At 49.3% G+C, this 25,450-nt stretch overlaps 3 protein-coding genes and 1 pseudogene across 7 annotated transcripts; 2 read left to right on the top strand and 2 right to left on the bottom strand.

The window, feature by feature from the left end:
- Positions 1–5: 5 nt before the first annotated feature.
- Positions 6–2,409, bottom strand: LOC114485069 (carbonic anhydrase 9-like; annotated as a pseudogene).
- A 42-nt stretch (positions 2,410–2,451) lies between these two features.
- Positions 2,452–13,535, top strand: ARHGEF39 (Rho guanine nucleotide exchange factor 39). 4 transcript variants are annotated; one of them, XR_008616702.1, is made up of 9 exons: positions 2,452–7,134; positions 9,663–9,783; positions 10,045–10,163; positions 10,769–10,839; positions 11,091–11,219; positions 11,383–11,612; positions 11,861–11,949; positions 12,131–12,373; positions 13,460–13,535. XR_008616702.1 is itself a non-coding variant. In XM_007108545.4 (9 exons), the coding sequence occupies exons 1-9, from the start codon at positions 8,952–8,954 to the stop codon at positions 12,225–12,227; spliced, it is 1,089 nt and encodes a 362-aa protein (XP_007108607.1). In that variant the 5' UTR covers positions 2,452–8,951; the 3' UTR covers positions 12,228–12,675. The 4 variants fall into 4 exon arrangements, 3 of the variants coding, with proteins under 3 accessions (XP_007108607.1, XP_028341352.2, XP_054938975.1); XM_007108545.4 differs by lacking the exon at positions 13,460–13,535 and adding an exon at positions 9,301–9,395 and having other exon boundaries at positions 2,452–9,089; positions 12,131–12,675; XM_028485551.2 differs by lacking the exon at positions 13,460–13,535 and having other exon boundaries at positions 12,131–12,675.
- On the bottom strand, positions 12,763–15,713 carry CCDC107 (coiled-coil domain containing 107). 2 transcript variants are annotated; one of them, XM_024126476.3, is made up of 6 exons: positions 15,513–15,713; positions 15,264–15,424; positions 13,482–13,545; positions 13,302–13,392; positions 13,093–13,205; positions 12,763–13,009 (listed from the first exon to the last, which is right to left on the bottom strand). In XM_024126476.3, the coding sequence occupies exons 1-6, from the start codon at positions 15,616–15,618 to the stop codon at positions 12,786–12,788; spliced, it is 759 nt and encodes a 252-aa protein (XP_023982244.1). In that variant the 5' UTR covers positions 15,619–15,713; the 3' UTR covers positions 12,763–12,785. The 2 variants fall into 2 exon arrangements, with proteins under 2 accessions (XP_023982244.1, XP_007108610.2); XM_007108548.4 differs by having other exon boundaries at positions 13,482–13,542.
- Positions 15,714–20,234: 4,521 nt separating this feature from the next.
- Positions 20,235–21,924, top strand: SIT1 (signaling threshold regulating transmembrane adaptor 1). Its single transcript, XM_024126061.1, has 5 exons — positions 20,235–20,443; positions 20,576–20,711; positions 20,798–20,856; positions 20,944–21,005; positions 21,097–21,924. Exons 1-5 carry the CDS (start codon positions 20,371–20,373, stop codon positions 21,328–21,330), a joined length of 564 nt encoding a protein of 187 aa, XP_023981829.1. The 5' UTR covers positions 20,235–20,370; the 3' UTR covers positions 21,331–21,924.
- Positions 21,925–25,450: the final 3,526 nt, after the last annotated feature.

Raw genomic sequence — 25,450 nt, 5'->3', positions numbered from 1 at the left:
CCTTGAGTATCCCTGGGAGTCTCAACAGTAGGTAGATCCTCTAACTTCAGAGAATCCTCTTCTCCTGCTTCAGTCTTCATTCCAGGTGGATCCAACTCTCCAGGTGGGTCCTCCTCTCCAGGTATATCCTCTTCACTGGGCAGGTCCTCCTCACCCAGTGGATCGTTTTCCCCAGATGAATCTCCTCCTGTGGTGGGAGCCCCCTGCATCCAGAGCAGGCTCTGGGGATGGGCAGGCACCAGGAGGAGGAGTAACAAGAGCAATTGCACAGCAGGGCCTTGGGCAGGGGCCGGGATCAACATAGGGAGCCAGGGGCTGGGGCACAGGGGAGCCATGCGGCTGACTGTGGGGTGTCCTGGGACACACTGCATATGGGCTGTACGTGCATCAGAAACAGGAGCTGGATGGGGGAGGAGCAAGCCTGGAGGGGAGCAGACTGGCTCACAGAAGGCCCTTTTGTAGAGATGGAGCCAAAGCCCTGCCGGTCTGTCTGGCCCTGTGCCCCCTCCCTGATAGCAAAGCGGGCATGGGGTGGAGTGAGAGGCAGGTATGTGCGCAGGCAGAAGGTTATCAGGGTCATGGGCTCAGCTTGGAACCCAAGGCACCACCTGGCACTATACAGGTTCTCCCTGGCACCGCCCGGCTGCTCGCCAGCCAACCCTCAGCTAACCCTGGCCTGCTTCCCAGTCCCAGGCAGCTGGGGTCTCCACGTCCTCTGGCTGAGGACGTGCCCCATATATACATCCCTGGCCCAGCCAGGGAGCAGGTGAAGGGGTAGGGCAAGCTCCCGGTGGAGTCTGGGGGTGGGAGGGTGGATGGATGGGTAGGTGGGAGGCGAATTTGAGTATGAATGGAAAACTGTATATATTTATGAGAGAGTCTGATAGGTTTAAACTAAATGTATTATTCATCATATTACACCTTTGCTCAAAAACCTTCACTGGCTTTCCACACTCTACCAAAGTATCTTCTATCTGCCCATCTTCTCCCTCTAGTTGACTTCCAAGTCCCTTCAAAATCTTACCAAAGAGACTTTTCCATCTTTTCTCCTACTACTGTCTCTCATACCCTAGCCAAATTAAACTATTCATTTTTCACCCAAACCTTTGACCACTTTTGTTCATTTAGTTCTCACTGCTGGGAATGCCTTTCACTCTTCTATTTATTTGGCATCTACCATATGTCAGGCATTGGGCTAATGGACTAGATGTATGGAAATGAATAAGACACAGTCCCTGTCCTGAGGAGCTTGCTGTCTTGTGAGTGAGGGCAAAAATTATCATAATATTTGGGGGAGAGAGATGAATTCTGCCTCAGAAAGTAATACAGAAGTAGGCAAAATTTGATCAGGGCTTGAAGTAGCAGTTCAATTGGTTTAAAACAAAATGGGGAAAATGGCATTCTGGGCAAAAGGGAGGCACCAAATCTTTTGAGCAGAAGAATGACAGAATCCAGATCTCATTCTAGGTTATGTTGGAGGGTAGTGTGGAGCACGAATTGGAGGGGCAAAGTGGGTACAAGGAGATGAATAGTGAGAGGACCCCAACAATGGGCTGAGATTCCCAGTCTGCCTATTCACTTAACATTTGGTAAGCTTCCTCCAGTCCTCCAGGCACTGTTCTAGACCCTAGGGATGCAGCATCGAACTGGAGAACAGCCTCTGCTGTTCTACAGCTCACATTCTAATAAGGCCCCTATGGCTTCAACAAACCAGAAGAGAGTAAGGCCATCTCAGGAGATTCTTATCTGGGGCTAACATTCAGTAGGTACATACACCAGTATGGTTGTATAGGTTAATTAAATATATTGAAATATTTATAATCTGGTTTGTAACTAGCCCCTAACTCCAGGCTGCTCCTGCTACCCCACTCCTCCCTAGGGACCGTCCTGACCTTATGAACTCACTAAAGAAATAATGCTTGACACAGCAGGGGCTCCAGGACCCCACTTGAATGCCCCAACCAGTTTCCACTCTGGTAGGTCAGTACTTGTGCACGAATGCACCCACTAACATGTTAAACAGGTTTACTATCTCCTCTGTCTAAATCCCTTCTATTATTCAAGATTCAGCTCATACAACCACTATGGAGAACAGTATGGATGTTCCTTAGAAAACTAAAAATAGAACTACTATATGATCCAGCAATTCCACTCCTGGGCATGTATCTGGAGAAAACCATATTTTGAAAAGGTACATGCACCCCAATGTTCATTGCAGCACTATTTACAATAGCCAAAACATGGAAGCAACCTAAATGTCCATCAACAGAGGAATGGATAAAGAAGATGTGGTCCATATATACAGTGGAATATTACTCAGCCATTAAAAAAGAATGAAATAATGCCATTTGCAGCAACATGGATAGACCTAGAGATTGTCATAGTAAGTGAAGTAAGTCTGACAGAGAAAGACAAATATCATATGATATCACTTATATGTGGAATCTAAAAAAAACATGATACAAATGAACTTATTTACAAAACAGAAACAGACTCACAGACTAGAAAACAAATTTATGGTTACAAAGGGGAAGGTGGAGGGGAGGGGTAAATTAGGAGTTTGGGATTAACCTATACACACTACTATATATAAAATAGATAACCAACATGGACCTACTATATAGCACAGGGAACTCTACTCAATATTCTGTAATTATGGGAAAAAGAATCTGAAAAAGAATGGATATATGTATATGTATAACTGAGTCACTTTGCTGTACACCTGAAACTAACACAACATTGTAACTCAACTATACTCCAATATAAAATAAAAATTAAATAATAAAAAAAAAAGACTCAGCTCAAAGGCCATCTCTTCTAGGAGGTCTTGCTTGACCAACTCTACACCACAGGAAGAGATTTCTGGTGCCTCTGAACCACCACAGTTCTTTGCCCTCAATAACAACCTTGTCTAGCATCCAATTCATATTAAGGTGATTTATGACGTTATATCTTTTCTAATAGCCTCGAGGTCCATAAGGGCAGGGTCCAGTATTTGATTGATTGAGTCTGTCTTTTGTTCAGTAGTATTTTATTATTGATCATTTTTCTCTCTGCAGATCACCGAGACAGGGCTTGAGAAAAACCAAACTAAATGTCTTCCCTGCCCTCAGGGAGCCCATTGTCAATGGCCTGTGTGTGTCAAACCGCAGTTATTCCAGGAGCAGGACATCACATTTCTACAGCACCCCAAACTGTCTGCCTTGTCGGAGTGACTGTCATACTGTATGCCAAAACTTGTATGGCTGAACAAGCAGTCTTCTTAGGAGGTAGTCAGCCTAACGATCTAGGCTGCCATTTCTGGAGCTAAATTAAGAGCCATCCATGGCAGTCTGATCCAGTGTGAACTCCTGATGGTCAGCTCATTGTCTTGGTCAGCTGTGTTGTCAGAACCTTGGTTGGACCCAGACACATGGAAAGTACATGGTAATATCTAAATTGGATGGGCCTGGACAAGACAGAATGTGGTAACGACTAATCTAGTTGAGGTGGAGGAGGTCATGGGAAGCATGGAGGACAGAAACACCATGCTAACTGAAGTCTGGAGTCTGTATGTCTAGAACTTTCTCCAACACCAATCTTAGTTTTATTTCATTTTCCCTCTTTCCAAACGTTTTGAATGTTTCCACCTTTTTCGTTTTTAGATCTCCGTCAGGGTCTCCTTGTACAATTCTCCTTGGCACTTCTATGTGTCCACATGTCTCCCCTCCATCTCTGCTGCTTTTTCTCAGTATTTCAGAGTCCAGATTGCATCTAGGTACAGCTCTCTCTGTGTTACAGCTCCCTAATTTCCCACGTGCCATTCTCCCTTGTGCTGTCTCTTTCTTGAGCTCTCTGTCTCTGTGTGTGACTATGTCTCTGGTCTGGGTGGGGAATGTGGACTCTGACCCAATATCGTGCTTTTGCAACTGGGAGTCTGCCAAACCCTAAAACAGGTTTGAGCTCCCAGAGTCTTGTTTCCTGAGTCTCCCCAGGGACAGAGTGTACTCGGGACTGATTGACTAGGACACCACCCTCCCCCCACCCCGGCCTGACACACGACCTCTCTGTGGTTGTTTAAGGCCAAGTTTTTGGTCATTAGGGTCTGTGTCTTAAGACATCGAGGGCCATGTCTCTGCTTATCCCAGGGCTGCAGAGGAGGGAGCTATTTGCTGGTGAAGTAGGAGGAAAAAGAGCCCCCTATTCCCCAGACATGGATTGGAAGCAAAGACAAATCACAGCCCTTCTGGGGCCCTGGGGACTTACCTGTAGTTCTGGCTCAGCTCACCATCAGTATTATTTTCCTAGGACTGCTGTAACAAATTAACACAAACTGGGCGGCGTAAAACAACAGAGATTTATTCTTTCACAGTTCTGGAGGCTAGAAGTCTGAAATTAAGGTGTTGGCAGGGCCCTGTTCCTTCTGAAGGCTCTAAGGCCTCTTCTAGCTTCTGGTGTCTCCAGGCATTCTTTGGCTTGTGGCTGCATAACTTCAGTCTCTGCTTCTGACTTCACATGGCCTTCTTCTCTTGTCCTTATGTCTTCTACTGGATGTCTCTTATAGGAACACTTATCATTGGATTTAGGGCCCACCAGGATAATCCAGGATGATCTTAAGATTCTTAACTACATCTGCAAAGACCCTTTTTCCAAATAAGGTCACATTCACAGGTTCTAGGGGTTAGGACATGGACACATCCTTATGGGGGCTACCATTTAGCCCACTACACCATCAGCCATTTTGGAACTGAAGTGGATACACGGGATGAGAAGGAATGAGATTGTGCTGGGGACCCTCATGGCTTCTGCCCATATCCCTCTTCATGTCCTTTGTAGGCAGTTTCATCTACTCCCATGGCTTCTATACTTGATGACAGCCAAGTATCCCCAGGTTGGACTCTCCCCCATGTCAGATCTATAACCACCTGCCAAATGGATATCCCCACTTGGATGTCCCACAAGTATCTCAAATTCAACAGGCCTCTAGCCGAATTCATTTGTCCCCAAAACCTCTTCTTCCATACTCCACCAAGTGGTCTAAGCCAGAAACCTGGTGCCATCTTTCATCTTTTCCTTCACGTCTGACATTAAGTCAACAAGCGCTATGGATTCTACCTTCTAAACTTTTCATCCTCATTTTTTTTTTTTTTTTTTTTTTTTTGCCGTACGTGGGCCTCTCACTGTTGTGGCCTCTCCCGTTGCGGAGCACAGGCTCCAGACGCGCAGGCCCAGCGGCCATGGCTCACGGGCTCAGCCGCTCCGCGGCATGTGGGATCCTCCCGGACCGGGGCACGAACCTGTGTCCCCTGCATCGGCAGGCGGACTCTCAACCACTGCGCCACCAGGGAAGCCCCATCCTCATTTTTCATCCTAGTCCACACTTCCATCACCTCTTACCTGGGTAACTGCACCAGCCTCCTAATAATGGGTCTTGCTGAGTCCAGCTAGCCAGAGTGATCTCTCTAAAATGCACATATAATCTCACTCCCTATTTAAGACCTTTGAATGTTTCCCATTGCCCTTAGGATAAAGTCCATAGTACTACTTGACATGGCCTTCAGAGGGCTGCCACTGCCCTGTTCTCCTTGATGGGTTTGCAACCTAGGTGGGTCTAGTCAGAGTGAAGCTCTCTGTCTCAAGTATTTGATAACTGAGGGAACTCACTTTCACTTTGTCCAGACATGGATAAGGAAACACACAGCCTCTGGAACTGTGGGCAGCCACCTTGTAACCCCAGTGGAAGCCAGCCTGAAGTTGATCAAACCAAGGAAGGCAGAGTGGAATGGTAGAAAGCAGTCCTTGGTGATTTGACTGAGCTGCTGGATTAAGCTAACCCAAGTTCCCCCCACCACCCTGTATCTGGACTTTTCAGTTGCATGAGCCAATAAATTATCTTATTGTTTAGCCACTTTGATTTACGATTACTTGTGACACAGTCTTACTGATATAAATTCCCTCTATGGTTTGGCCTGTGTCTACCTCTCCAGTCTCCTTTCTCATCATACTTTCCTTTGCAATCTGTGCTCTAGTCTTACTAAACTTCTAGCAGTTCCTTGAATGCATTGCATGTGCATGTGTGTTTTATCTCCAAGCCTTTGTCCATGCTATTTGTCTCTCTGTCCACCGTACCCACATTGCCAGCCCTGCCTAGCCAGGTTTTGTTTTGTTTATCCTGGCATCCTTCAGTTCACATGTCACTTCCTCCGAGAAGCCTCCCTGACTCCTAGGCTAGGGTCAGTCCCTTCACTCCTGCATGCATAGAAGCCTGTATTTCCTTTGTAACGTGTATTTCACTTTATGGTGACTCCTTACCATGTGTGTCATGCTGGATTAAAAGAATTCATAAGGGCAGGGGTCACATTTCTCTTGTCCCCCATTTCATCTCCATGCCTAGCATAAGACCTGGTGCATGAGAGGCATTTAATTTTTGTAGAATGACTGGTAATTATTGTTCAAAGCATCCCTAGGGCTTCTCCAGCAGCCAGTGAGTTGAAAGCAGAGGTTGAGGGTAATTAAAGGACAGAGAAAAAAAAAATTTTTTTTGGCCGAGCTATGGGCATTGCGGGATCTTAGTTCCCTGACCAGGGATTGAACCTGGGCCCCCAGGAGTGAAAGCGCTGAGTCCTAACCACTGGACTGCCAGGGAATTCCACCCACCAAAATTTTTTTATTTTTATTTTTTAAATTTATTTTTTTAAATTTATTTATTTATTTATGGCTGCGTTGGGTCTTTGCTGCTGCGCGCGGGCTTTCTCTAATTGCATTGAGTGGGGAGCTACTCTTCGCTGCGATACGAGGGCTTCTTATTGCGGTGGCTTCTTTTGTTGTGGAGCACGGGCTTTAGGTGCGCGGGCTTCAGTAGTTGTGGCTCAGGGGCTCTAGAGCGCAGGCTCAGTAGTTGTGGCACATGGGCTTAGTTGCTCTGCGGCATGTGGGATCTTCCCAGACCAGGGCTCGAACCCATGTCCCCTGCATTGGCAGGCGGATTCTTAACCGTCTTCCCTGGCCCCTCTTTCCTTTGGCTTTAGGAGAGAGCTGCGGGCAGAGTATGGTGTGCCTGACTTGCTCTGTGGGACACTTGGTCCCCAGGGAATCAGTTGTCTCCAAGTGTCCTCACTGTGTCTTGCTCAGCTTTGCCCTCTTCTTCCTCAAAAGGTGAGTGATTTCCCAACCTGAGCTCACAGCAGGCTCTATTCCCCTCTCCTCTTCCATCCACCTAAAGCACATTCGCACACTGGCAGGATACCCAAACACACCCATCACTGACTGCGCCCTGGGAGTGTGCTCTGTTCCCATTACCTGGGCTCATGGTGATACCAATTATCATGAGATTATCTGCCCCCTTCCACCCTTGAGCTCTTAGTGTGGACTGTCCCACATTCACCTGAGACAGTGTAACCAGTCCTCCACCTATGTGGCATCACCAGTTCCCCTGTGACCTGTCCAAGGTACAGTCTGACCCAAACCTCTCTCTTGCCTCCATCGAGCCCTTCAAGTTTTTCCCTAGTCTAAGTCCAGCATTTCTCCTTCCTCAGAATACTTAGAATGTCAGAGAGCTAGAGGCGACCTCAGAATCCTGACAATACCCTGGTTCTTGGCTTTGGGCCCAGATTCTTAGGAATCCTCAGTGGTAGGAATAGGGTCTAAAGTTTCTAACATTTTGCTTTTTAATAGCATTTTTTTCTAATTACAAAGTAATGCATGCATGCTCAAGCAGAAAACTTGGGAAAAGCAGAAAAGTATAAGGGAATTTAAAAAATCACCCTATTTATCCCATTCACCCCCTCAGTGGTCCAGTGCCTGGAACAGATTCGGTGCTTAATAAATATTTGTTGAATGAATTATCTTTGATCCCATCACCCAGAGATAAAAGCCACAATCACCTTTTGATTGTTTATCCTTCCAGTCATAGATATGTTATACTACCTAAATAAGATCATATTGTACACAGTTTTATGGCCTGCTTTTTTTCTCTTGGCAATATACTATGTGTTTTCCCATATTGATAGCTTTTTTACATCATTAATGCTTTCATATTATTCTTCAAATGGCTCTACCATAATTTTCCCAGCCAATTCTCTACCATTGGGCATTTAAGTGATTTCCAGTTTTCTGTTGTTACAACATCTTGCCACCCATCCTAGTACATATGTTTTTGTCCACATATCTATTTTTTAGGATGCATTCCTAGAAGTGGAATTGCTGGGTTAGAAGAGTAGGCACATTTTAAGATATCTCATGCATACTGACAAAATGGCACTGCTAATTTACCCTCCAGGGCTATTGCCAGGTTTCAAAAAGACATAACTAAGTAAAGAAAATCTGGTACATTTTATCTCTGACTAGGTAACACAGACTCATCAACTCTAGGCTTTTGGCCAGAATTACAGCAATTCCGACCCACCATGTTAGTTATTGACCCTTGCTGACCAGAAGCTAACTGGCTATCAGGTTTTGGATCAGTATGGAAAGAGAAAGCGAGTTAGTGACTTAAAACCTATCAACTTTTCCGGGGGCCAAAATATTCAAAACCTGGTGACCCGTGAGGATTCCTAGCAAAGAAAGCACTAGGGACAACTGGCCCCCGGTGTTTGGCATGGGCCCAGGACAGAATCTTAATTCTACAGGTGGGACACTGCGACTCTGCCAGTGTCTAAACCCCCAACTCTCCTGACTCAAAGTCCACGCTAAACTCCACGCTGCTGCCCCAACTTAGTGCTGCTCAAAGGAGGGCCACCCACTTGCCCCAACCTGCCCTGCCCCGGAAGGGGCCGCACACCGGCAGCACCGCCCCGGCGGTGACTTGATGCGGTTCAGCTGGCAGCTGCGCATGCTCTGTCCTGCGCGCAGCTTCCAGGCGCCAGAGGGCGCGCTCCCCTCCAAGGCCCCGCCCCCACGGCCCCGCCCTCGGAGCCGTTGGGATTTGAATCTCCGGCGGGCTGCGGCTGAAAGTGCCGACCCCTCAGTCCGGCATGGAGAGCCCGGGCCCCAGCGCACGGTGCCCGGTGCAAGAGCAGCGTGCCCGTTGGGAGCGGAAACGCGCCTGCACTGCCCGGGAGCTGCTGGAGACCGAGCGGCGCTACCAGGAACAGCTGGGGCTGGTGGCCACGGTGCGGGGCCCGCACACACTCCCGTAGGGGCGGGGACCCCAGGGTGTGGGAGGGCCTCTACGAGGTCGGTGACCCTGACTGGGGTACCGTGGGTCCTGACCGGGACGCCTGCACGTAGGGAGCTCAGGCCGACTTACACAGTTTCTAGCGGCGCCTTGGCACTGGCTTCATGTTTCTGCGGCCTGCATACCGGTATTCTCTCCTTCCGCAGTACTTCGTGGGGATTCTGAGAGCCAAGGGCACCCTGCGACCACCAGAGCGCCAGGCCCTGTTTGGGCCCTGGGAGCTCATTTACGGCGCCAGCCAGTGAGTAGAAGGGGCGTGGGAAGAGAGAAGGAGGGAGAGCTCTGGTCTCTGGCAGTGCACGGAGCTCAGAGTCGGAGCGACCCCGGTTCACATTCGGAGTCTGCCAGTTACCTCACTTGTGGTCTTGGCCCAGTGCCTTAATCTGCCCCAGTTCTCCACCCGTAAAATGGGGTAATAGCACTACCTCTGGGGCAGGGGTAGGAGAATTAAAAGAGGTGGTGCTTGAGTAGTTCTTGGGCTGCTCTTTTATTGTCCTGACCTACGCAGAGAGCTGCTTCCCTACCTCGAAGGAGGGCGCTGGGGACAGGGGCTGGAGGGCTTCTGCCCCCACCTGGAGCTCTACACCCAATTTGCTGCCAACGCTGAGAGGTCCCGGACCACCCTGCAGGTAACCTGAAGATGACCTCAAGTCCTCCTTCCCCTCTTCCTCCATACATTGCCTCTTCATCTGCAGACCCAAACTTCATTCATACTGTTCCTGCATTTATAGAGCCCTGTGGGTGCCCAGCTCTGTACTAAGTTCCTTGTAGGGAGACGGGGTTCTCTCAGGAGCACACAGCTTCCTGAGGGCTGGGGATGTGTACACCGAAGAATACAATAATAGGAGAGGCTTCTCTCCCTGCTGCCAACCCTTTCCCCGTCACTCTAGGAGCAATTAAAGAAGAACAAACGTTTCCGGAGGTTTGTGCGACTTCAGGAAGGTCGCCCTGAGTTTGGAGGCCTTCAGCTCCAGGACCTGCTCCCTTTGCCTCTGCAGAGGCTCCAGCAGTGAGTGAACTCACCCTGACTCAACCAACTTCTCTTAGAATTCTGAGTCTGTATGATTGCTGCTCCCAGCTTTGTGGGATTCCATGGGATTTGTCCCACTGTGTTTCTCCTGGGACAAATTGCTCCCAAAAACTTTTTGCAAGAGTAAATGTGAACCCACTGGAGTACCCGGGCTGTGCAGCCTCAGGCCCTTAGCTGGGATTGTGGAACTTACACTGAAGTGAGGGGCCTGTAATAAGGCTAGCAACAGGGTTTCTGGAGATGAAAGGCTCGCCTAGCTTAGAATTTGTCCCTGCGGATGAGTTAAGAACTTACAGTCAGTTGTCTGTAGCATCATCCTTAAGTTGATTAACTTTCACCTTGGGATCTGGCCTCCTGAACCTTGGTCAGTCTGCCCCTCTGACTCTTCAATGTGGAATGGAAAAGGGCCATGTGGTGTGAACCCAGGTTCTGAGTCTCAGATGAAAGAGGGGGATAAAATAGCCACAAGCAGGTCTTTCCTGGCTTTGCAACTGAAGTTTTTATAGGGGGTGATCTGTGTCTCAGGCAGAGGAAATTTTGCCCAGCTCTACTTCCCCTCATAACTTCCAACTGTCTAATTCCAGGTATGAGAATCTTGCCATTGCTTTGGCTGAAAACACAGGTCCCAACAGCCCTGACCATGAACAGCTCACAAGTATGTTCTTGCTCCTCCACAGCAGTCCTTGGAGACTGCTTCTCTTGTATCCATTTCTGGTTCTGACCTCCAACAATGTCTGATATGCCCCTATCTTCCAATGACTTGTATACAATGTTCCTATTGCCCTACATACTCTTCAAGAAGTTAGACTCTGACCCTGGTCCTCTCTAGAATAGCCTGTCTTTCACCACCACCATTCACCCAAAGTCAAAGTTGTGCTGGGAGTGGGGCATGGAATATTATTCCAGGGGCTGCCCGGCGGATAAGTGACACTGCCCAGAGAGTCCACACCATCAGTCAGAAACAGAAGAATGACCAGCACCTCCAGCGTGTCCAGGCTCTGCTTAGTGGACGGCAGGCAAAGGGGCTTATCTCAGGTAGTCTGTGTGCTTCCCCTCAATCCTCAAACTGCTCTTTTCCCACCCCCCCATCCTCTCTTTTGCCAGCACATACCCCCCATTTCCTCAGCCTCCCTTTCCTTCTATTCCATGCATGATGGTCCTGAAGCTGCACCAGAATAATAGCTCTCCCATCCCCCAGGTCGCTGGTTCCTACGCCAGGGTTGGCTGCTGGTGGTGCCTCCCCGAGGGGAGCCTCGGCCCCGAATGTTCTTCCTCTTCTCTGATGCACTCCTCATGGCCAAGCCTCGACCTCCACTGCATCTGCTGCAGAGTGGCACCTTTGCTTGCCAGGCCCTCTACCCCATGGCCGAGTGTCAACTCCACAGGGTCTTTGGCCACTCAGGAGGCCCCTGTGGTGGACTGCTCAGCGTAAGTAACAGGCAAGAGCCCTAGGTGGGAGAGGCCCAAAATATACCTCAAGTGCCTGTGCACCATTCATCTCCTAGGCCTGGGCCTCCCTCACAGGAACTGAGCCACCTACATTGAGAGCATAGTAGGGCTTGGGGTTCATACCTGGTTCTCACTTCAGCCCTAAATTACCTCAATGGAAACAGCAGGGCCTTTTGCTTAAGGCTGGACCTTTCTGAGCCATGTGCTAAGAGGTGGTCTCTCCCTAGCTGTCCTTTCCCCACGAGAAGCTACTGCTTATGTCCACAGACCAGGAGGAGCTGTCGCACTGGTACCACAGTCTGACTTTGGCCAGCAGGTAAGTTATTTTCCCTCAGAAGAGTGCTGTGGTGAGGCCCACGAGCTGGAGGCAGCAGTTTGGAGCCTCTCTCACGTCTAGAACTCACTCCCACCCCTCACCCACTCCGCATCCAACACCCTGGGTGGTTTTGTCAGAATAGAGCGCTCATGCCAGTGCCTGAACTATCTTCTCTCCACAGCAGCCAGAAGAACAAGAGGAATCTTACAAATTCGAGTCCAGGATACCTCAGGGATAGATCAGAGTCGGGAGTACAAAGGAATCTTCTTCAGTACTAACAAAACACAGACTCTTCACGGTTTGAGAAGGGTCATTCTGTGTTTGCGTGAGACCAAGACACGCCATGTCATTTGACCAGCTCTTAAGAATCAGGACACCAAACCTGACCCAACTGAACCTCAGCTGAACCAGCTATTTTTATGTTGTATGTAGTTTCTATAATTTATTTTCCCACAGGATTTTAGTAAAGTTTTTTCTTTTTTGGAGAAGCCTTTTTATCTCAGCTATGCAATATGAGAAAAGGCGTTTTTGTGCCCTGAAGGCTGGCATGATGGTGGCCTCAGGAATACAAAGAGAAGGACTGGAGCTCCCTCTGTCTTCTCAGCTCCTGCACTGGAAGACAGCCTCTTTATGTCCTAATAAGGGAAGCTTTTCAAGAAGGCCCGGTTGTTTTTAGGCACCTAGTATGGGTGAGTGAGTGAGTGAGTGAGTGAGTGAGTGAGTGAGTGAGTGAGTGTGTGTGTGTGTGTGTGTGTGTGTGTGTGTGTGTGTGTGTGACCAGCTGGAATGGAAAAAGCACACAGGAGCATCCAGTCACAAGAACAGACTCTGTTTTACTAAACTGTCAGCTGTTGTCCCTCCTTCCCAGTGGGGGCTGTGACTGGGCCCTTTGCTGCAGCCTTCTGGCATCTTCTCCTTAGCCCCTGCTCCATCTCCCTGGGAGTAGCTAGGTTCCTCATCCCTGTGCTCCAGCTTAGGGGCTCCTCCCAGGCCTGACTGTCACCAGCCTCTTCCTCGTCCTCCTCTATACACAAGTCCTCAGGAAAGGGTGTGCTGGCCTCTGTGAAGAGGAAGATCAGGCATGTTCCAGTTTGAGAGGCTTTGTCTCTACCTCCACCAGTCTCTCACCTCCCAACCCTGTACCTGGTTCTGGAACCTCCACACCCTTGTTTGATTTGCTCTCTTGTAGCAGCTGGTGGATGGCCTGTAGCTTCATGTGCAAAAGCTCCTGCTGGGCTCCAGCCAGGGTAGTCACACTGCAGATATGTCCACTCAGAGGCTGCCCAATCTCTGTGCCCACCTCTCCCACCTACCACAAATTCCCGTGGCCACAGGGCCATTGCTCTCCTTACCGCTCAAAAAGGGGCTCCAGCTGGGCCATCAGACTGTTCAGGTGTTGTTCTGTCTGGGCCAGCTGTTGTGTCAGCTGGGCCAGCTGTTGCTCTGGGGGTAAGGGAGAAAAGGAGAGCAATGGTTACCTACCTTCTGCTGTCCCTTAATTCCCCCCAAGTACAGACTTCTGGAAAACCCACCTGACTGCAGTGAATCCTTCTTGCCTGCCTCCTCTTGAAGAAAAGTAGCCTCATCTTTCCCCTGCTGTGGAAAAAGGCAAGGGCAACGAGGTTCTCAATAACCTCAGTCTTGGGGCTTCCCTGGTGGTGCAGTGGTTAGGAATCAGCCTGCCAGTGCAGGGGACACGGGTTCGAGCCCTGGTCCGGGAAGATCCCACATGCCAGGGAGCAACTAAGCCCGTGCGCCACAACTCCTGAGCCTGCACTCTAGAGCCCATGAGCCACAACTACTGAGCCCACGTGCCACAACTACTGAAGCCTGCGCACCTAGAGCCTGTGCTCTGCAAGAAGAGAAGCTACCGCAGTGAGAAGCCTGCACACCTCAGCAAAGAGCAGCCCCCGCTTGCTGCAACCAGAGAAAGCCCACGTGCAGTAATGAAGACCCAATGCGGCCAAAAATAAAATAAATAAATTTATAAAAAAATAAGTAAATAAATAACTTCAGTCTCCAAAGCCAGAAAGAGGAGGACAATTTCAGGTAGACAAAACTAGTGGGTTTTTACCTCAGAGAATCACAATCACAACTAGTCCAGCTCCTCACCCAGGATAGGAAGCAACATGTCAGTATGCCCCACATGTCGTTGTTTAGTCTACTGAAACACCTCCATGAAGGAGCAGCTGTCATCAGTTTGATAAAGTTCGGGTTGTTAGTTTATACACAAAGCCAGAAACAGTCCTGCGTGTATCTTCTTTTCATGGTACTGATCAGAGCCTTCCAAAATCATATCTTTTCAACGTGATAGCCACTCAGGAATTTGAAGAAATTGGTCATACCCCCTGTCTTCTCTGGTTTAATAGTGCCAATCTTTTGCAGTCAGTGCTCATTTGACACGGTTTTCTCTAGTTGCTTTACTCTGGTTTGTTTTAAGAGCATGTACTGCTCTTAAAACAGTGCCCTCAAGAGTAAAATTCTCCAGGAGTGTTCTGATCAGAAGATAAAGCACAATACCTCGTTCCTAGCATTGATTTGGGAAGTGGGTTATCACATCACACAACTGAACTTTGTCAAATAATAAACTGCTGCCAAATTATGTTTCTTTCAGACTATACTTGGGTCCAAGAATAGAATTTATCTATCCTTGTAAAATTTCATCATTAAATTCAGTCCCTCATTCTAGCCTGTCAAGTCTATTTTGGATCACTATTAGCCATCCCTCCTAGTTTCATAACATCTCCAAATCGGCTCAGCCCTCTATTTTCCAATGCAAGTAAGTGATAGGGCCAGGGCTGAAGGGAGAGCCCTGGGAGGTACTACTTTCCATTTCAACAGTTTCAATCCACCACAATATACTGTCAGTTCACATTGCAGGGCCTCCTTCCCAAGGAGAACTTGAGACTGCTTGTTACCTCGAACTCTAAAAGCACTTTGGCTACAGTAGTCAACTGCTCGTGCCAAGGCTGGAATCTCACCGGGAACTGCACTTACTGTAGTATGGACATTTGCTGGGTTCAAATCCCAGCTCCACCAGTTACTAGCTCTGGGTGGTCTTGAGAAAGTGACTAAACCTCTTCACTGGATTGTTGGGAGGATTAAATGTGATGATCATTATTTATTTACAATTTACCAAGGGCCCGTCACATCCACTACCACGCTGGATGCTCAAAATAACCCCATTATCTTAGAAAGCCAGGGAACTCTTGTCATTTTACAGACTGACGGGAAAATGTGTCTTCTGCTTGGTACCATAGCGCCCCCGTGGGAGATTCAGGCTCGGGGCATCCCCACCCCTGGTCGTCCCGCACCTGTAAACACTTGTACAGCACAAAAGCCACGGCGGCTGCGGTGTACAGCACCCCCAAGGGCAGCGCCCCGGCCCAGGTCCGCTCGCGCTGGTTCTTGGGCGGCGGCGGCTGCCGCCGCCGCCGGGTTTCCGTGGCCCCAGGGCTAAGCTGGGCGGCGTCCCCTGAGAAGGAGGGCAGAAGCGGTCAGTACAGCTGGGGCTTGGGGCCTATGGGCAGTCCCAACCTCCCTCCAGCTGCCCTCGCTGGTACCTGGGTGTGCCCGGCGGTCGGGGTTGGGGCGGTCTCCGAGCACCTCGGGCAGCGCAGACACAAGTAGCAGCCCCAGCGAACCCGCGAGCGACACCACGCTCGCCATTGCAGGCCGACACCGCGAGAACCGGGGCGGCGCCGGCGAAGGTCGGACGCAACCGAGCGCTCCCGAGCCCGTTCAGCACCGGGCTTCCCCGGAAGGTCACGCCCACCTAGTGTGTGGGCGGGGCCAGGCCGTATTTGCATAGCACTGTGGGTCCAGCTTAGTTCATTTAAGAAATTAGTTCATTTCTTACCTCTGTATAGGTATTCTGTTAGCCAGAATGTCTCCAGAAGCGTACAGTCTTAGAATATTATAACTGGAAGTGGTTTTTATTTGCCACGCCACCAATTCCTCACCCTAACCGTGAAATGAATTTCCCCATGGAGCTATAAAAAATAAGAGCGCTCTAGTAGTAGGGTAGTTCGTGCTGAAGGCCTGTTTCCTAGGCTACAAACGGGGGACTGGTTCCTTACTTGCGCCTAGGGGAAAGTCCCCGGACCTTGGGCAGAGAGTGCCGCGTGCGCATGCACGTAGACCTTCCCTGCGTCTCACGAGTTAGTCCGCCAAGAAGCGATCCCGCAGCTGGTGGGGGAGCCGAGCGGCGTGTTGGTGGGGGTGTCGTCCGTCTACATTGATAGTTACGCAGGCAGTGCGTGTCTCTGCGCGCACCAACCACACGGGGCTCATTCTCAGCGCGACTAGGTTTTTGTACCTTTAGAAAGTAGCAAGTTACACCCGTGAACTACTCCACCCCTGAACCACTTCTTGTTCCTACCCTGAACTATTTGTTCCTCCTGTGGCCTAATTCATTCTTTTCCAATTCCCATTTCGTGCAACGGCTTCCTCTTCCCCACCCTTTCCATCTGGCAAGTGCCTGTAATAGCCACCATTTATTGTGTAGCATGGTAACACGATAAAATTTGATCTCTGCCTGGGCTAGAATCCTGCCTCCCCTATTTGAATAGCCGACCACCCAGAGGCAGCCTGGGCTGCAGAGCAAGAGTAGTCCAAACCTCGACTCTAAGCCAGTTGACATAATCAATGTAAATAAGTGGTTCAGGCCAGGTGTAATAGGATAAATGGGCCCCACCTGACTGTTGCCTTTAGGGAATTTGGGCCCACTATTGCCAGCTCTTCTGATTTTTTTCCAATAGATCAACAAATCGGGATTTCAAAATTTGGAAATCTCCAGTTTTTAAACGTTGACGAGGAATCAGTGGCAGACTTAGCATATTTGACACCTGAGAGATTTTTTAAAAGTCTCCTCTTCTATATGACAAAATTATTTTCAGTAATAATCAGGAAATGAAACAAATAATAGGGTCCAGAAAAGAAACTAATAATAATAAGGGCCAGAAATTCAAACAGTGAATTATTTTTATTTATTTTATTGAACTCTGTAGATACAATCTTGACAATATAAAAAAATAGTTAAAATTAAATATACATTACAGAACAAGAAAGGGTAATGGGTTAATATTTCTTAGTTACATTATTGTAGTTTTTGAGAAAGGGGCAAAAAACTTATACTTACATTTAACCTATCTGAGTAATGGATAACTCTAATTTCTTTTTTAAAGTTAACTTCTGCAAATTCATCAAAAGCAATTTTTGCATATTCCTATTTAATAGAGAATATAGCTAGATTTGTCAATCTCCACGCATAGTTGATTAAAGAATGCCTTTTACTAATTTTCATTTCAAAAAAGTTTCCTTCACATGAAGCAACAGACATACAAATAGGAAAAGAAAGTCTTAAACATAAAGATGTTTGGCAAAGATTCATAAAAATTCCATTTGTCAGTAAATTCCAGAAATTTTCAATACAAATAAAAACTAAGTGGTCACCTAGAATGACAGAATTAAAGTAACTCAACGTCAATTTATTTGACTTTTTAATCACTGTGCTACCATTGTTCATTGTAAATCTGCTGGTTAAATGCAGGACTGTGTAATATCATAGGAGACAGAAATTGTTGCCCAAACCAAAGAACAACTCCAAATTGTTAACTAATTCTGGCTATAAACACATGTAGATGAACCTGTTTGTGTCAGGAGCCAGTTGTATAACTGGGTGTTCTACAGATTAACTTCCACGTAGACTATATATATATATATATATATTTTTTTTTTTTTTTTTTTCCTGGCCGCGCCACACCGCACGCAGGATCTTAATTCCCCTGACCAGGGATGGAACCCTCATCCCCTGCAGTGGAAGCATGGAGTCTTAACCACTGGACTGCCAGGGAAGTCATAGATTAGAAAACTTCTAAAGGATAAGTAATATAAATGTGCTAATTTGAAGCTTATATAGTACTATTAAAACTCATCAGTAACTACAACAATTTAGAATGTAGATCTACAAAACATTTTTGAGAAAGGAACATTTTATCACTGACATTTTTTAGAATTGCTGAAACTTGGTGATAATAAAAAGGAGACTGATTTTTACTCAGTTTTGTTTTTAAATTCTCTACAGACAATACCCTCTTATTGCCTGGAGGGGCAGGATCTCTCCTGCCATCCCCATCCTTGGCACATCACTGCAATGATTTTAAATTTTTAAAAAACACTGTAGGGGCCAGACAAAACAGATCTCTGACCTCTGGTCTAAGGTTTATATTTGGAACTTGAATCCCTCTTCCCACATCAACAGCCTCCCATGTGGTTGGGCTGTTTCTGGGCAGGGCAGGTACTCTGCTGCTCCCTGAAGCGAACAAGTGCAAACACAGGGCTGTTTCCCAGGACAGATCTGGGGCAGAGGTTTCTCTAATTCAGCTAACTTTTTTTTTTTTTAAGCCATCTTTATTTTCCAAATATAAATCTCAATTAATGTTCATACACTGTCATTTAGCTTCAGGCTTTTTTAACCTAGAAAAAAATTCTCTTTTTAAAAATACATCTATTGGCTTCCCTGGTGGCGCAGTGGTTGAGAGTCCGCCTGCCAATGCAGGGGACACGGGTTCGTGCCCCGGTCCGGGAAGATCCCACATGCCGCGGAGCGGCTGGGCCCGTGAGCCATGGCCGCTGAGCCTGCGCGTCCGGAGCCTGTGCTCTGCAACTGGAGCGGCCACAACAGTGAGAGGCCCGCGTACCGCAAAAATAAATAAATAAATAAATAAATAAATAAAAATAAAAATACATCTATTGAGGTATAACTGACAAACAATAAAGTACAAACAAAGGTGCACAATTTCATGATTGCTGACATATGTATAATGCATGAAAGCACAAGCATCACCAAGGCAATGAAAACATCCATCAGCCCCCATTCATCTTCAATCTAGAACACTGCTCCTGTCCCTCCCCGTCTCTGTCTTTCATGATATTGACTTTTAGGAAAGCTTAAGGTCACTTGTCTGGTGGAGTGTCCCCCATTCTAGATTTGCTTAATTGTTTCTTCATAATTTGATCCCCATTGAACATTTTTGTTCAGGACATCACATGGGCAATGTAGAGTTCCTCCCACTGCATCCCATTAGGGACACAGAACATCACTTTGGGCACTTGGTTCAAGAGGTGTCTGCGAATGTCTCCATGATAAAGGTCCCTTTCCCTGTCATCATCACAAGTGGTCTGTCTCTGGTACCCTGTTCCTTAACAGAGGCTTTGACCACCAGTGAGGATTCTTGCTGGCTTAGTGATGGCATTGTGGGTAGCAGATGGTGGTTCTCTAATTCTGCACAACTACACTTCACAGCTGGCATCTTCTCTAAAGACCTTTCCTTCCCTGACTCCCGCTCCCGTGTTTTTAAAGGTACCCTTGGGTTCATGAATTCTTTTCCTCCATCCAATGTGTATAACCCAATATCTTCCTTTTTGAGGTCCAAAGTGTGCTGCAATGTGCCAGGAGAGCCCTTCACCCTGCCTCTGCATCCTTCTGGGTCCTAACTAGTTTTCAAGTACATCACTGCTGTCAGACATGAGCTTTCATTCTCCTTCTTTCCTGAGAGTGGACCCAGAGCCAACCATTTCTCCATGACACCCTGACTGCCTTTATTGGTGAAGGACATTGAAAAATCAAGATCTGGGGAAGTAAACCCTTTTCAATGTTTGGTGTAAAACATCTGAGGGTGTACATGTTAAGAACTATGAAGGATCTGAATCAGCTAACTTTTGAGATTGACAGTTCCTAGGGACAGTTTGGATGAAGTGGACCAGGGGGAGGGAATCAAGCTTCCTCTAGCCCCAAAACTATTATACCAATAATAATAACAATGACACAGGTCATCTTAACACGTGCCCCTTGGGTCAGCCTTAGGGTGTAGTGGGACTGTAAGTACCAGGGGGCCTCCTCATCACATTTCACTTCAAAACATGCTCACTGAGGAATACGTTCTCTGTTCTGTCATGGGACTCAGAGTTGGAGAGAAAAGGCATACACCTTGTGGCAGAAAGGAATCTCTGTCCTAAGGCCTGGCTTCCTTGTCTTGTCACCCCCGCCTCATGCCACTTCTGCCCGCCTTGGGTCTTCATGAGCTCACCTGCCCAGTGAACTCAGGCCTGCCTCTTCTCTGGCCGAAGTTGCTACAGGGTACGGCGGGGGGGGGGGGGGGGGGGGGGGGGGGGGGGGGGGGGGGGGGGGGCAGAAGCCCAGGAGCTGCTGGGTGGTGCAGGTGCAGGCACAGGGTGGTGTCTTTGTTCTTTCACTCATCCCTGCCCGCCCCCTTCCTCCCCGGAAACCAGTAACTTTGCCACCACCGGTACTGGAGGTGCTGAGCCGTGGGGGCCAGGCCCAGGGAGGGGTGGGAGTAAAGGGGGCTGCCGCAGCTGTGTTGGGCCATCAGTCAGGCTGACCCCTTGGCTCAGGGCAGGATGACTGCAAATTCGGCTTCCGTACCAGCAGGTCTGAGCAGAAGTGACAACTGCACGGATCTGCTAGTGCCTGGTGAGCTGGGCGGGGCAGGGGCAGGGGGAGGGGTCACGTGGCTCCATGTCCCACCTGCTGGGACCTGGAGGATTAGGCTGGGCAGTAACACACCCCCGCCCCCCCGCCGGCCCCATCCTCTCACATCTACAGGAATCCCCTCCATGACCAAGGCCTGGGGACTATGGGCCCTCTTAGGGGCTGTGACGCTGCTGCTTCTCATCTCACTGGCTGTGCACTTATTCCAATGGACTAGTGGCTGGAGCAGGAGCCATCCGGGACAGGGACGGTGAGTGGGGGGCAACAGAGATGGGTTGATCGAGAGATCCCCCTTACCAACAAGTACCCTCTCATCCCCTAAACTCTGTGTTGCAGGCCTGGAGAGTCTGCGGAAGAGGTCCCTCTGTACGGGAACCTGCATTATCTGCAGACAGGTAGGAAGCTTTCAGAGGGTAGGGGCACAGTGGCCAGGGTGCAGGGGGAGGAACAAGAAGCGACCAGATTCCTGTTCCCTGTCCTAGGACGGCTGTCTCAAGAACTGGGGCCAGACCAACAGGATCCAACACCTGGAGGCCCTGCCAGGGTGAGTCAGTTGTGGCTGAAGAAGAGGGGAGGGAAGGTAGTGGGGGATTTTTCAAGGGTCCAGTGAACTTCTAACAGCCTTGCATCTCCAGGCTGCAGAGGAGGTGATGTGCTATACCAGCCTGCAGCTGCGGCCTCCTCAGGGCCGGATCCCCAGCCCTGGAAGCCCCATCAAGTACTCGGAGGTGGTGCTGGACTCTGAGCCAAAGCCACAGGCCTCGAGCCCCGAGCCGGAGCTCTACGCCTCAGTGTGTGCCCAGACCCGCAGAGCCCGGGCTTCCTTTCCAGACCAGGCCTACGCCAACAGCCAGCCTGCACCCAGCTGAGACAGAGGACCTGGCACAGTGGGGCATACAACTCCCCCACCTCCTCTGTTGCCGGGGTTACTGCTACCCTGTCTGGGGCATGACTGTTTCCCAACCACCCCCTAAAGACAGGCAGCCATTGCTCAGTCACAGGAGTTATGCTCCCCGAACTTCCTATCTGAGCTGTGAGGGAGACATCTCAGAGGAATGGCAGGCCCCCCGTTTCTTGAGGGTGGAGGAAGCAAACGCAGTGGCCCCCTCTCCACCGTTTCCTTCCCTCTATCTATTCCTCTCAACCCCCAAACTCCCAGGTCCTCACTCCTCCTTCCGGCGCTTAACCAGATCCTCCCCACTCTGGCTGCCTCTTAGTCTACCCCTGACACCTCAGTGTCTCCTCAGACACAAGAAGTGGGCGGGGGCGGGGGGAGGGGGTCAGAGTCTGAGAGGACAGAGATGGGCATCCTCCTCAGGAGCCCACAGGCTGGAGGGGTCCTGGAGCTCAGTGACCTGAGAAACCCAAGCCTGGTCTCTGACTTGAGAACCCTGACAGAATACCAGTCTCCATCCTGCCATCTCTGTTATGTGCCCAAGTTTTTAAATAAAACTTCTGAAAAAGTGTTTAGATTTCACCTAGAAAGCCACACACCTGCAACAGGCCCCACATGGTGGGGCGGTGACCTCTGCTCTCTGCACAGAGCACTTGTGGGAGTGTCTACCTGGGAAAGAGGGGCAAGAAGGGCCGCAGCATCAGTGATGCAGGGGTGGGTGCTAGGGGTGGAGGCCGGAGCCCAGCTGCTGCTGGAACGTCCTCAGGATTTGCACACAGAGCCTCCCCACTCCCATCACCTGCGGTCTGCAAGTTTCCCACCCTCTGACCTACTTTCCCCAGGGCCATCACCCACAGCCTGAGGTCTGGGCCATTTTCCCCTACAGCCTCTGTAGATCTCTTGACAGACCTTACTGAGGTTTGAGCAGAAAAAAAGGGGAAGCTGAGGCTTTTACTTCCAAACTTCTCTCCTTCCTACTTAGAGTCCCAGAGAAAACCACAGAGAAGGGAAGCTTGAGCCTGAGACCAGCCTGGTGGTCCCAATGAGAAGGGGGACCCGCCTCTCCACACACACACAATAACCCAAATGCCCCAGGATTCCTGGACCTCTGAGGACCCCAACCTGGGCCTCCCCAGAAGAGGCCCCGGTCGCGGTTAACGGCAGGCAGCTGGGACTGTGTGGGAGGGAAGGTGGCTTTGGGGGCGGGCACCGGATGCGGGGAACCGCGGGCAGCAGTACGTGGGGTTCTGAGGGCTGCTGTGCTGAAGACGGCTCAACGTGTCCGCGGCCCGGGAGACGTGACGCCCTGACCTTGGAAGAAGCAAGGGCTGGGGTCCCGCCAACCTCCTGGGACGAGCCGGGAGCCGCAGCCGAGGTCTTAAACGCCGCCAAGGCAGGAAGCCGACCTCCGCTCCCCGATTTCCCTCTCCCCGCGGGGTTCCGCGGCGCCCGGACCAAGCCCCGAGCGCCCCCGCCTGGTGCGACGCGGCCTCGCCACCACCTCTGCGCAGGCGTAATGCTGCCCTGCCCACAGCATGCTGGGAGATGTAGTCCCGACCGTGCGGGGCTGCGCCCGAATGTCTCCCGGGATTTCGCGAAGCTCTGGCCGTGTAGCCCTCAGAGCTCCCGCCTGCCCCGTTCGCGGAACCTAGCGGACTCACTCTGTCTGAAGCTGGGTGCTATTTGAGCTTTGTTCTCCTTCCAGATCCCGAAGCCTGGACCCTCTGCCTTCCCCCTCCCCTACAACCCTTGAATTTTTCTTACCGTCTTATCTCGCCTATCACCGAGGCTCGTGCCCTAGCCTAGGCCCTCAGGACTGAAAGCCAGGACTGCGGCAACTTACTAATTAATCCCTGAGTCTAGGAAATAAGTCGGGGCAGCCAGATCCGCCTCAGACACCCTTGCCACATCTCGCTAGCTGATCAACTCGTCTCACGAAATACCTGGTAGTTCTCGCCCCTTCCACCAGCTCCAGGTGCTTTCCCTAGCAGCCACCCTTCTCTCACTGGTGTCTGTTTCCAGCCAGAAGGAGAGCCCTGTCCTCGGCAAATTCCCAGGGGCGGATCCTTAGGGGAAGCCACCAGGGCCCGCGGGGGTGGGGGTGTGGCCCCGCGTTCCCCCTCTTCCTGAGATTCCGGCTGGGAGGATAGCGTTATGCTCAAGGCTCAATATGCAAAGAGGCAGGGCCTTTGGGTCGTCAAAGGCTCAATGATAGGAAGTTCTTAAGGAATTACTTATAGGTGGGGAAGGGCCTCGAAGGCCCTTCAGCCAAGGCCCCTCCAACGTTGGCCTTGCTCTGCACTGTCAAGATAACTCTAAACTTATAAGCTGGTTTTGGCTACAAAGGAGGGAAACAAAGCTGGGACATGGAGAGAGACCAAGTCTTAATGACTTCATTTGAAACCTTGAATCCAGCCATGCCCAGAGCTAGACCGGCCTACTGAACTTTTTGGTTATGTAAGCTAATACAGTCCCTTTTTTGCTTAAGTCAGACTAAGTTAGATTTTCTAACTCTTCCAACCACAAGTTCTGACTAATTCTGTGGGGAAAGACCAGCTGACCAAGGCCAACTGAAGATGCTAAACCTCTTATTGCTCAACTCCTCCACCAGCCACCCTCCTCTGATTTAATACTTGAATGTGCTATCATGCCATTTGACCCTAAGAGATTTCTGCATACTATGTGAGTTAACCTAGACTCTTGCCAAGCTTTTACATTTGTATAGAATTGTATAGCTGGAAGGAGGCCAACAGATCTGACCCAAACTTATACCCACTGCAGGAACCACGCTGTGAGCTTCTTCTTAAACACCCCCAGAGATTCGGAGCTCACTACCTTACCTAATGCTGCTTTCCAATCTTTCTTATTGAGACTTTTTTTTTAGGGTGGGTAGCAAAAACTGCTTGCTTGTTACTTTTGTCACCAATTCTGCCTCCTAAGCTACAGGCATACAATCAGTCTTCTTCCTCCTGTACATGACAGCCCTGGAGGAATTGGAAGCCAGCCTTGCTGGATGGCCTAAGCCTTTTTTTCCCCTTCTTCCCAGGAAGAGCTTTCTAAAGTTCCTTTTACAGTTCTTTTGTAGACCGTATTTGCAGCCTACTCATCCTTCCCATTGTTTCACTTGACCAGAATCTCTCTTAAAGTGTGGTGCTAAGAAGTGAATATAATACTGGCAGCAACAGTGGGGGCCCATCTCTTTATTGGGCACTAAATCTACAGGGACTTTGTTGATAAGGAATACACTCATTTAGCCTAGCTTAAGTAAAGGGGTGTTTATTGTAAGGAAACCTGGGGTAATTAAGAGACTGGATGGAATGGGAATCCCAGAACAGTGGCTATGATCTGACTGGGCCTGTGCAGACTGTTACTGGATCTCAGATCTTGGCATCACTGGGGACCTTGGGGACAGGAGGATGTGGGTCTTCACACTCCTGCTCCTCCTGTCCTGTGACTCAGATTCTCCGTCTCTGCCTCTTTTATTTATTTCCCAATTTCTTACCACTTTGCTAATTTGCATCAGCATCCCTTAATGTATATTCTCTACTTCATGCTTCTGTTTCCTCACAACAGCTTTGTATTTCCTCCTCTGTCTCATAACCTCAGTTAAATGTTTAATTACAGGAATAGTGTGAGCACATGATAAAAAACAATCAAATAAATCTGAAGGGCATACAACAGTGGTTCTCAACCAGAAGTGACTGTACCCTCCACGGTTTATTTGGCAATATCCGGAGACATTTTTGGCTGTCACAATTGGAGAGGGAGTGTTAGTGGTCTATAGTGGGTAGAGGCCAGGAATGCTGCTAAACACACAGATCAGCCAATCTCAACAAAGAATTTCTGGCCGCAAAAGTTAAAAGTGCCAAAGTTGAGAAATCCTAGAAGAGGGGGAAAAAGCAAAGTAAAAGGTTGTGGTTCCCAGAGGCACCTACTATTAATGGCTTCTGTTTTTAAATCTTTGGGTGAATAGCACTATATCTGTCAATAATACTTAGACTACCCAGAGCGAGGGGTTTCTGGGCATGTGTCAACCCTACAGAAGCTTCCACACCCCCCGACAGCTCCCAGCTATAGGTGATGAACTTTTTTTA

The sequence above is a fragment of the Physeter macrocephalus genome, unplaced genomic scaffold (genome assembly GCF_002837175.3).
Source record: "Physeter macrocephalus isolate SW-GA unplaced genomic scaffold, ASM283717v5 random_447, whole genome shotgun sequence".
NCBI classification, from domain to species: Eukaryota; Metazoa; Chordata; class Mammalia; order Artiodactyla; family Physeteridae; genus Physeter; species Physeter macrocephalus.
The sequence above is the reverse complement of the archived record's forward strand: the minus strand, read 5'-3'. Positions and strand labels throughout refer to the sequence as shown.